Raw genomic sequence first — 12,123 nt, forward strand, 5'->3', positions numbered from 1 at the left:
GTGTGTGTGTGTGTGTTTCGTCTTTTTTTCCGGCTTTAGGAGTGGGCGGAAGAGCTGTTCAACCTATCTTCTAACCTCCTGGCTCAGAACATGTCTAGAGAGGCCTGCCTGGAGAAAACGTAAGACTCTGAACACATCACACACACTCACACATACACACACACACACACACACACACACACACACACACACACACACACTTAATACAAAATGTAAAAAAACATTTTAAAACATCTTTCCTTTTTCAAGCATTATGACTGCCAATGGCCCCTGGCCCAAGCATAGCTGATATTGTCTTGCTATGACTGATGTGTAGATGATTCACTTACTTAGTCTTTTGTCTTTATGTATTTGCTGTAAGTCGCTTTGGATAAAGGCGTTTTCTAAATGCCAAAAAGTAAAATGCACACACACACACACACACACAAACACACACACACACACACACACACACACACACACACACACACACACACAAACATACACCACGACTGTAGAAGTAATATCTTAACAATGTATGAACATCACCCACGCCCAGAGACGTGATCATAACCAAGGCTAGACAGACTCTGCAGGGACTTTCTTTTAGCCTTGAGCAACCAACCAGAATAAGAAGTATGAGTGGAATTAATTAAAATCGAAGCAAATACTGTTAATAAAAATATGAATGAACGTATTTGTATTGATTGAATGTGCAGCCTTGAGGGTGTTAGTAAGAAATCTTGCAGACTCTGGATCTCGTCATAGAATGTTGTGTATGGAATATTGATCATTTAGCTCATACTGCAGATGGAAATACCGTATAATATGATTGCCAAGAGATCATTGTAATGTAGTACATACTGTACCTGTATGGATAAAATACTTTCTAGATTACTTAGATAGTTTGGAGCTCAGCAATTTTTTTAATTTGTTTTATTTTATTTATTTATTTACCAGGGACAGTGCACATTAATCAACAAATCAGTTTCCACATCAATGTAGCCTAAATGCGCCAGAGTTAGCTCATGAGCTAATTTCCATCTGTAGTTCCTGAGCAGGCTATTACAAAATGAATGGTGTAGTGTCATTAAAAACATCAGCAAGCACAACAAAACGACACAACAGGCAATACACTACATGACAATACAAGACAAAGCAAGACAATACAAGATAAGCAGGCACAGCAAAATGACGCAACATTGCAATACAGTACAAAATGAGATAATACACAGATACATGACAAAGTGACGAATATAATTAAAAACAGTGTTTACGAGGAGTGCTTGAAATGAGTATGATTACTCATGATCACAAATTTGGTTTAGTTTAAGCCACCCCTTAAGTTTAAGTTTAAAAGTTAGTTAGCAATCACAAACGGGTGAGTAGACCAAGGGACACTTCCGCAGTGGATGGCTGATTAATCCTCACAATTAAGAAAACCTCCCAAAACAACTGTCCCACAGATCAGGAACACTTTCCAGGATGTAGGCTTGAGACTACCATCCGCAGAATATATCACCAGCCAAACCACAGATGCTTCACTGGAAGGTGCAAACCACTAGTTATGCTCAAAAAGGATAGTCAGGGTACAGTTTGCTAAAAAGCCTGCATATGACTGGAAAGAAGGTATTGTGGACAGATCAGATTAATAATATCATGTACCAAAGTGATTGCAAAAGGAACCTTTTGAGGAAAAAAGGGTCTGCCCAAGGTTTACACCATTCCACATTGACTGTGAAGCATGGTGCAGGGGGTGCAGGAGGTGCTAATTTGCTAATTTGTCTTAATTGATGGGTGTAACAGCTGACGGCAGCAACAGAATGTATTCTGAAGTGCAAATGCCTCCAAGTTCATTAGATAGTGCTTCATCATACAGTAAGACAATGACACAAAACATACTGCCAACAGGGAGTTTTGCAGGGCCAAAAAGTTGAAACTTCTAGTGGTCTTGAGTGGCCAAGTCAATCTTTAGATTCAAATCCAATTGAACATGCATTTAATTTCCTGATGATAATATTAGGCAACAACTGAAGAGGGCTGAGGTACAGGCCTGGCAGATCTTCACCAGAGAACCCGCTTTGGTGGTGTCAATGGGTTGCAGACTTCAGGCAATTGTTGCATGCTTAATTTAGACATTTGCTAAATCTGTCTCATTACTTTTGGGTACTCTGAAATAGGGGGACTATGCATAAAAGTGTTGTAATTTCTGAATGGTGAAACCAATATGTATACAAATTCCATCAAATAAAAGCTGAAAATCTCTACTTTAAAAATCTTTTGGAATGTAGAGCCAAAAGAAGAAGAAAAAGCTTCAATGTCCCATTACTTATGCAGGGCACTGTATCATGGTACATACAACTGACATGCTACTGCACTCATATGAAGACTGTGACTATAATGGAAGCCTACCGTTTTCATTCTCCATAACCCTCTGACAGAGACAGACAACAAATGTAACACACACACACACACACACACACACACACACACAGATAGACAGACACACGCATACACACACACAGACACAGACACATGCATGCATGCACACACACAGACTCACACATACACACACACACACACACACACACACACACACACACTCACACTCACACACACAGACACACAGACACACACACACACACACACACACACACACACACACACACACACACACAGACACACACAGACACATGCATGCATGCACACACACACACACACACACACACACACACACACACACACACACACACACACACACACACACACACACAGGGAGAGAGAGAGAGGTGCATTACATTGGGTTTTTTCTTCTTAGCATTTACAGACCTGTGACACAATGTCTATAGATAGATGTAACCATTACTCACTAACCCTATTATGATTGCATCCTTTTCTTAATGTTAATGGTAAACCGCTCTGCGACCCCATTGATCCTGGAACCTTTACATAACTGTTTTTCATCTCCCCCTCTCCGTTGTTCTAGCCATGTCTAAAGATACTAGATATCAAAACACTAATATCCCTGCTGAAACTGAAAAGATGTTTGTGTTTACACAGTCTAAACTATGTCAACTATGAACTTGTAGCTCCAAGCTTTATTTTTCAGTTCGTGTTTTGAATGTTTTGAATGTTTCTCTGTTCTGCTCTGTTCTCCTCTGGTCTGCTCTGTTCTCCTCTGTTCTGCCCTGTTGTCCTCTGTTCTGCCCTGTTGTCCTCTGTTCTGCTCTGTTGTCCTCTGTTCTGCCCTGTTGTCCTCTGTTCTCCTCTGTTCTGCTCTGTTCTCCTCTGTTCTCCTCTGTTCTCCTCTGTTCTCCTCTGTTCTGCTCTGTTCTGCTCTGTTCTGCTCTGTTCTCCTCTGTTCTCCTCTGTTCTCCTCTGTTCTCCTCTGTTCTGCTCTGTTCTGCTCTGTTCTCCTCTGTTCTGCCCTGTTCTGCCCTGTTGTCCTCTGTTCTCCTCTGTTCTCCTCTGTTCTCCTCTGTTCTGCCCTGTTCTCCTCTGTTCTCCTCTGTTCTGCCCTGTTCTGCCCTGTTGTCCTCTGTTCTCCTCTGTTCTCCTCTGTTCTCCTCTGTTCTCCTCTGTTCTCCTCTGTTCTCCTCTGTTCTCCTCTGTTCTCCTCTGTTCTCCTCTGTTCTCATCTGTTCTCCTCTGTTCTCCTCTGTTCTCCTCTGTTCTCCTCTGTTCTCCTCTGTTCTGCTCTGTTCTCCTCTGTTCTGCCCTGTTCTCCTCTGTTCTCCTCTGTTCTGCCCTGTTCTCCTCTGTTCTGCTCTGTTCTGCTCTGTTCTGCTCTCTTCTCCTCTGTTCTCCTCTGTTCTCCTCTGTTCTCCCCTGTTCTCCTCTGTTCTGCTCTGTTCTCCTCTGTTCTCCTCTGTTGTCCTCTGTTCTGCCCTGTTCTCCTCTGTTCTGCCCTGTTCTGCTCTGTTCTGCTCTGTTCTCCTCTGTTCTGCTCTGTTCTCCTCTGTTCTGCCCTGTTCTGCTCTGTTCTCCTCTGTTCTGCTCTGTTCTCCTCTGTTCTGCTCTGTTCTCCTCTGTTCTGCTCTGTTCTCCTCTGTTCTCCTCTGTTCTCCTCTGTTCTGCTCTGTTCTCCTCTGTTCTCCTCTGTTCTGCTCTGTTCTGCTCTGTTCTCCTCTGTTCTGCCCTGTTCTCCTCTGTTCTGCCCTGTTCTCCTCTGTTCTGCTCTGTTCTCCTCTGTTCTGCTCTGTTCTGCCCTGTTCTCCTCTGTTCTCCTCTGTTCTCCTCTGTTCTGCTCTGTTCTCCTCTGTTCTGCTCTGTTCTGCTCTGTTCTCCTCTGTTCTCCTCTGTTCTGCTCTGTTCTACTCTGTTCTGCTCTGTTCTCCTCTGTTCTGCCCTGTTCTCCTCTGTTCTGCCCTGTTCTCCTCTGTTCTGCTCTGTTCTCCTCTGTTCTGCTCTGTTCTCCTCTGTTCTGCCCTGTTGTCCTCTGTTCTCCTCTGTTCTGCTCTGTTGTCCTCTGTTCTGCCCTGTTCTCCTCTGTTCTGCCCTGTTGTCCTCTGTTCTGCTCTGTTGTCCTCCGTTCCGCCTTGTTGACCATCTGTGTGATGTTTATCACTGGGACTGAGTTGTTTGACCGAAACCCAGCCTTTCACTCCGACCCGAGCGGGATAATTGACTGGGACCAAAAAAACAAAAAACTCCGTCCTTCCACTTACTGCACAGTGAATTGAAAGGGGGGGGGGTAGGGGGGGGGGGTGTTTTGGCCGGTGACACACTGTGGCCCTTTGTGGGCTCCGGTGGCTCAGCGGGATTTGTTCCCTGCGAACGTTGACGTCAGAGCATCTCCGTGACATCTGAGGACGGTTTCGACCGTGACCGGAAAACACATAGAAAGTGTATCCCTTACGTGACCGCCTCGGCGATAGAACGTCAGGGTCGTCTGTACAGTGTTAGGTCATTGAGCTATAGACCACTATAATACCACTACCTGTAGCACAGCAGTTGACACACTCACAGTGGAAGGCACATAACCTTCAGAACTCCCACAAGCAACTGTTTCAAACACCAATTAGCCCTATTCTCAGAGTCGGGCCTGGTCTATTGGGTTTAGTATCAACCAGTGTGAACTCTCCTCCACAGAGAAAGAAAGAGAGGGAGAGAGCGACAGAGCGACAGAGGAGGCTGGACTGCTGCAGGAGAGTTTCACAGCTTTTAAATACATCCTTCCTTCCCTCCTTGACATAATCACTGATCTAACACAATTAGATGGGTGAAAGCGAGGGCCTCACTACGTCGCCTTTTAACCAAAAGTCATGTCAGATTAGTGATTCATTCCCAGTAGGGGGTACTGTAATGGACAGAGGCTGGGGAAGAGAAATGGAGGGAGGCAGGCACAGCAAACAAACTGCCTTCATCAGGGTTAAGCATGTGTGACTCTTGATAAATCACCTACATTGGAGCAACAGTATGTTACGGCAAGTCTTTTTTTTGATGATGAATGTCTCCCCTTACTCGCTGTAGTCTACCTCACCACCTCAGGTTCTCCTCCTCAGAGGAAAGCAGGCAGGCAGGCGGCAGGCAAGAAAGAGGCAGGCAGACAGGCAGACAGGCAAGAAAGAGGCAGGCAGACGGGGAAGAAAGAGGCAGGCAGACGGGGAAGGAAGAGGCAGGCAGACAGGCAGGCAGGCAAGCAAGAAAGAAGCAGGCAGGCAAGAAAGAGGCAGGCAGGCAGGCAAGAAAGAGGCAGGCAGGCAGGGGCAGGCAGTCAAAGCGTTGGTTGTTAGACCCTTTTTGCTGGGAGCCGACGGCCTGACTCGCTTGGTAGATGGTATAATAGGTATTCATTATTAGCAAGCAGCCATTTAGGGGCGAGGAGGGTGTAATGATTGGCCCCAGTTGCAGCCAGCAAGGTTATTAATAGACCAAGAACTGTTGCTGCCCAGCTCTGCACTGCCAACACAAAGCATCCTGGGATTAGTGGCGAGCAGTGTGTGAAATGCAAACACAGAGACATAAGCAATTAGTCAGTGTTTTACACACACACACACACACACACACACACACACACACACACACACACACACACACCACACACATACACACACACACACACACACACCCACACACACACACATATATGCAATCACTCAGTGCATACACACACATGAACAGAATTAGGCCTATGTACACACGGAAGCCTGTGTAATCCCCCAGCGTTGCGGCGTACACACACACTTGCATTCAGCCATTCACATAGAATTGTGCATATTATGCATCAGTGTGGACACACGTAGAGATTCAGAAACATGTGCAGTGACTCATTCAAGCACACAGGACAAACCTGACCCCCCCCCCATCCTTTTTCCATCAGCCGCAGAATTATATGTTTTGTGAAAAAAAATCTCTGTCTGTCCATGTTTTCTTTCCCACAGATACACACGGCTGAAACTGCAGCTCAACCCTGAGGGACGCATCCCTGTCAAGAAGTAAGTCTCTCTGACTCATCCCTCTCTCTCTCTCTCTCTCTCTCCTTTCTTCTTCTCCATCTCTCTCTCGTCCTCTCCTCTATTCCTCTCCCCTCTCTCTCTCTCCTCTCCTCCATCTCTCCTCTCCTCTCCTCTCCTCTCCTCCATTTCTCCTCTCACCCCTCTCCTCTCCTCTCCTCTCTCCTCTCCTCTATCTCTCTCATCTCTTCCCCTGGAGAATACCCCTTTGTGTGAGAGATTCAGTTCAGCAGGGAAATCTGACCACAATCACCAGAGAGAGACAGCCATTACCCAGGAGTGCTCTTCAGTAGTCATACCCATCAGTACCTCGCTATCAGCCCCATTCAGCCTGGAGAGTGTGTGCGCGTGCATGTGTGTGTGTGTGTGTGTGTGTGTGTGTGTATGTGTGTGTGTGTGTGTGTATGTGTGTATGTGTGTATGTGTGTATGTGTGTGTGTGTGTGTGTGTGTGTGTGTGTGTGTGTGGGTGCATGCGTGCATGCGTTTGTGCGTGTGTGTGTTTGTCTGCGTGCACACTCAAGAGTATTGTGAATCCGAAGCTCTCTCTATCAGATAAGTTCAGAGTTTGAGAAATGCGATGTTAAAGCCCTGTGATAACTCCTCTCTGATAACTTCTCTCAGTGATAACTAACTGTGATAACCTCTCTCAGAGCTGCGGCAGCTAATTCTGAGGGTCAACAGAGAGGAGGTGGGGGAGGGCGACGCTAACCCATCCCTCTCTCTCCGTAATTGAGGGAATTAACCTTGTCGCTGTGCATAATGTCTGCCCGACTTGACTCTCCAAGTTAAGATATGTGCTCATGGATCAGCACGACCATAAAGGGATTAGAGAAGCTTTAGGTGAGAGAGGAGACCTCCAACCAGTATAACAATTTTTTTTATGGCTCGTTAAAGCATCAAGACATGGTAGGGTTTAAAGGTAGGGTTGAGTAAGGTAGGGTTTAAAGGTAGGGTTGAGTAAGCCTGTTCTCTGTGATGTCTCTACAGCATCTTCAGGATGTTTTCAGCAGACAGGAAGCGGGTGGAGACGGCCCTGGAGAACTGCAACCTCCCGTCTGGCAGGGTGAGATACTCTGGCCTCTGTCTGTTTGTCTGTCTGTCTGTCTGACTGTCTGTCTCACTGTCTGTCTGTTTGTCTGCCTCGCTGTCTGTCTGTTTGTCTGCCTGTCTGTCTCACTGCCTGTCTGTTTGTCTGCCTGTCTGTCTCACTGTTTGTCTGCCTGTCTGTCTGTCTGTCTCACCGTCTGTCTGTTTTTCTACCTGTCTGTCTCACTGTCTGCCTGTTTGTCTGTCTGTCTGTCTGTCTCACTTTCTGTCTGCCTGTCTGTCTCACTGTCTGTCTGTTTGTCTGTCTGCCTATCTGTCTGTGTCAGTTTCTGTCTGTCTGCCTGTCTGTCTGTCTCACTTTCTGTCTGTCTGTCTGACTGTCTGTTTGTCTGCCTGTCTGTCTCACTACCTGTCTGTCTGTCTTTTTGTCTGTCTGTATTTCTCTCTATCTCTACCCCATCTCTCCCTCCCTCCATCCATCCTTCCAGTCATCAATCTTCTATAACATAAGCTTTTATTAAACCCCAGGACATCTGATAATGATTGCCCTTCAAAAGAACTCATTTGTTTTGACTCATCTTTTATGGTTGTTCCCATGACTTCCACTCATAAGTGCTTTTGTCTCGAGTCCTATTAATATAATAGAGTCCCGAGAGGCCGGGGTGACAAAGGCTGTTTCACCCAGCCCAGATTTAACTGCAGAGCAGCCTTCCTATCCTACACTAGAGTCCTAATGTGCTTCTCGTCACAGTAAATGAGCACTGTCTGCAAGGAATAGCAACCAATTAGTGTTGGAAAAAAAAGCTGCTTTAAACAGTCACACACACACACACACACACACCCATACCCATACCCATACCCATACCCATACACCTACACAAGGATGTATGAATGCGTACAAAGTTACACACACACACACACACATTTCTAAGACTTTGAACTTATCTGACAGAGAGATCTTCAGATTCACAATACTTTTGAGCGAGCATACACACATGCACATGCTCCCAAATACACAGACAGACACGCAGGCTGTATGTAATTAGCAAAGGGTGAGAGGGGAGGGAGAGAGAGATGTATTGCCTTTTGGAGGTCTGCTGGGATTTGTTGTTGTTGCAATGTGCAATTAATTAAAGCTAAATGATGGCGCTGTTAATCCCCCCCCCCCCCCCCCCCCCCACACACACACATCGAATCTCAGTGCCGCTTGACCTGCATCTTTATCCCCTCCTCATCCCTCTTCTCAGATCCCTTCTCCCTTTTATAGACTGCTGTTGTTCTGCTCCAATTATCTTATCTGTGGTAATACATGTATGAGGCCTACAGTATTGGCTTTTATAACAATTGTGTGTGTGTGTGTGTGGGGGGGGGTGTGTGTTCTTGCTCTCTGCACCTTACTTGACTGAAAATGGCATTTATCTTATCCTACCAACATAATCACACTCTGGAAAAAAGAGTAGACAAGTCAGAGTAGACAATTAGTCGGATTCATGGAATTATGTTCTGTCCATTTTCAACTGGTTCTCCTGCATGTCTGAAGTCCACTCATACCTCCGGCTGTTGACCCACCATGGGCTTCAGGACCTTAGCTAAGACCCTTTTCCAGCCAGTAACATTACCATCTGAGAGAGAGAGAGAGAGAGAGAGGCAGGGAGAGAGAGAGAGAGAGAGAGAGAGAGAGAGAGAGAGAGAGAGAGAGAGAGAGGCAGGGAGAGAGAGAGAGAGGGAGAGAGAGAGAGATGGAGGAAAAGAGTGATTGTTCATATTTATTCTAGTCAATCGTCTTGTCTACCAAATCATGAAATGAGATCAAACTGCTATCAACCAACCATAGCCTTCTCCTACCTTGGCTATGTGCCGGCTGGTTGAACCAATCCCTGCTCCGCTGGAAATCTGCTTTTTCAATCAAAAATCCCCCCAAAACCCATCTTACAATCCCAGGACATGCTTGTGGCTCTTTGGCTATTTTACCTCAAATGAGTTAGAGTAACAGTGTGTTCTATATCATTCACCTCATACAGAATATTAGGGCACCTACTGTATGTAGAAAATACTGTAGTATCATCCCATTTCACTTTCCACACTTAAGATTTCCTGCCTGGACGATAATATACTATGACCTTTTTAGAATGAGCTGTGCTTCTACTGGAGATTCGAGATATATAGGAATGGATGGTGATATTAGTGTGTGTGTGTGTGTGTGTGTGTGTGTGTGTGTGTGTGTGTGTGTGTGTGTGTGTGTGTGTGTGTGTGTGTGTGCGTGCGTGCGTGTGTGTGTGTGTGCGTGTGTGTGCGTGCGTGCGTGCGTGCGTGCGTGCGTGCGTGCGTGCATGGCTGTGAGAGAGGGGGAGAGAGACACAGATAGAGAGACAGATAGAGACATAAATGATTGGAATCATCAAACCCCAACCAGACTGAACTTACCTGTACATGATACCAGTCTGACCGTGAGTTGACCATGTGTGTTCTCCTCCCCCAGAATGACTCCATCCCCCAGGAGGACTTCACGGCAGAGGTGTACAAAGTGTTCCTCGGCAGCATCTGCCCCAGACCGGAGCTGGACAACATCTTCTCTGACGTGTAAGACAGGTGTTCTCCAATCTTCTCTCTCACTCACTCCCAGAGGAGAGACAACCTGAACTGCACGTCACAAACGCTTCCCTCAAGGAAATAAAAGCTGTAGGACAGAACTCACGGAACACGGTGGCAGCTTGAAGCGATCTTGCTACAAAAGGACTGGTTGTTACTTGTAGTTCTTCCGTTACTCCCCGTCACTCCCCTACTTTATCCAGAGATTTCACTTGATCTTCACCGTACCTATGACTGCTTCTTCCCAGTGAAGAGTGGTGTTCTCCTATCCTGGAGAGGTACATAGTGTGTTGAAAGTTTCGAGTTTATTGTTACATCCAATTATACAAGTATAAGAGAAAGTCCTTAGGCTTCAGTTCCTCGACAGTTCCTCGATAGATCCTCGACAGAAGTATGCCGTTTCTTTTTCTATCCTAACACTACAAGAGAGGCTGGTCGAGGTAGAAATCAGAGGACGGGCTCCTTCTAACACATGGTACGGACCATTCTGTACCCTCCGTTACAAGGAGCCCGTCCTCCGATTTCTACCTCCACCAGCCTCCCCTGTATGTAGTAAGAGGCAAGTGGGTATGTGTTAGGATAGCCTGCACACTGTAACTCTCCAGGACCATGGTAGAAGAACACTGCTCTTAACACACATCCTCTGATTTGGACCTCCACCAGCCTCTCCTGCTCTAGCGCAGTGTAAGAGCTTGTTGATAAGTGTGTTAGTGCTGGGTTGGAGAGAAAGAGAGAGAGAGAGACCATGGCTGTAAAGGATACCACCATGTGTTTCTGAGGGCTATGGCCCAGAAGATGAGACAGATTGCTAGTGCAACCCAGGCAAATTAAAAGTCTTCAATCCACATTTTAATTAGAATTAAGTGAAAGGCTGTGAGAGAAAGGTAGATCGGAGCAAGAGAGAGAGAGAGAAAGAGAGAGATGTGAGAATATGATACGCTCTGGTCGAGACAGATATGAAAGGGGTTTTTAATCAAATCTCATAATTTACTTAACACAACATTTGATCTCGTGTTCCCGCGTGTCTGTCTCTCCTCCTCTCTAATTATTCCTCCTGTCCTCCCTCATTTCCTCTTCTTTATATCGTCTCTTATCTTGTTCCACCCCTCACTCCTCCCCCCCAACCCCCCTCCCCTGCACCTCTTCTCCCTCTCCTATTCTCTTCTCTTCTCCTTCCCCCTCTCTTCTCGCCCTCTCCTTCCCCTCCCCGTCCACTCCCTCTTGTCCTTCTCTCACCCCCCCCCGTCCACTCCTCTCCTCTTTCTCCTCCCTCTCTCCTCTCTCAGTGGGGCCAAGAGTCGTCCGTATCTGACAGTGGAGCAGTTTACAGAGTTTATCAACATTAAGCAGAGAGACCCTCGCCTCAACGAGATCCTGTACCCCCCTCTCAAACCAGAGCAAGTACAGACCCTGGTGGACAAATATGAACCCAATGCTACACTGGCACAGAAAGGTTTGTATAACACACACATGCACACACACACACACACACACACACGCACACGCACACACGCACACACACACACACACACACACACACACACACACACACACACACACACACACACACACACAGACGCACAGACATGGATCTGCAGGGAAACTGGTTTTAAAGTACACAGACATTTTAAGGAAATCCTGCGATTTTCAGACTGTACACACACACACACACGTTTTAGGGAAACAGTGATGTTTTCAGAGTACACACAGAGTTCTCCCCTTCTCAGAGGGGCAGTGAGTTTGGCAGAGGGTGTTACCATAGAAACAGCTCTGTTACATTGTGTCCAGGGGCCAGTGAGTGAGGACATAGTGGGGTGCCAGGGAACGGAATGTGAGAGGTCTGCACAGACACAGACACACACACACACACACACACACACACACACACATACAAAGAAACAGTCAGGCTTACAATCAGTCACGTGTACACACATACACGAAACAAAAACACACACATTGTTTTTCCTGTGTTATCAGACAGGAGCATACGGTAGGGTTCAGTAGTGTGTGTGTGTGTGTGTGTGAGTGTGTGTCCCTGAGGAGTGCTTCAC

The 12,123-nt window shown here is 46.4% G+C and overlaps 1 protein-coding gene across 1 annotated transcript in view; it reads left to right on the forward strand.

The window, feature by feature from the left end:
* plcb1l (phospholipase C beta 1-like) overlaps nucleotides 1-12,123 on the forward strand; it is a gene marked incomplete at both ends in the record, with an annotated part of 147,655 nt that overhangs the window by 84,001 nt on the left and 51,531 nt on the right. Inside the window, 5 exons of the mRNA XM_080538783.1 lie at nucleotides 40-119; nucleotides 6,363-6,416; nucleotides 7,424-7,499; nucleotides 9,963-10,063; nucleotides 11,359-11,525. Coding sequence (XP_080394909.1) covers nucleotides 40-119; nucleotides 6,363-6,416; nucleotides 7,424-7,499; nucleotides 9,963-10,063; nucleotides 11,359-11,525 — 478 coding nt within the window. The remainder of the gene's footprint in view (nucleotides 1-39; nucleotides 120-6,362; nucleotides 6,417-7,423; nucleotides 7,500-9,962; nucleotides 10,064-11,358; nucleotides 11,526-12,123) is intronic.

Source organism: Nansenia antarctica (assembly GCF_963989245.1).
Source record: "Nansenia antarctica genome assembly, chromosome: 1".
Lineage (NCBI taxonomy): Eukaryota > Metazoa > Chordata > Actinopteri > Argentiniformes > Microstomatidae > Nansenia > Nansenia antarctica.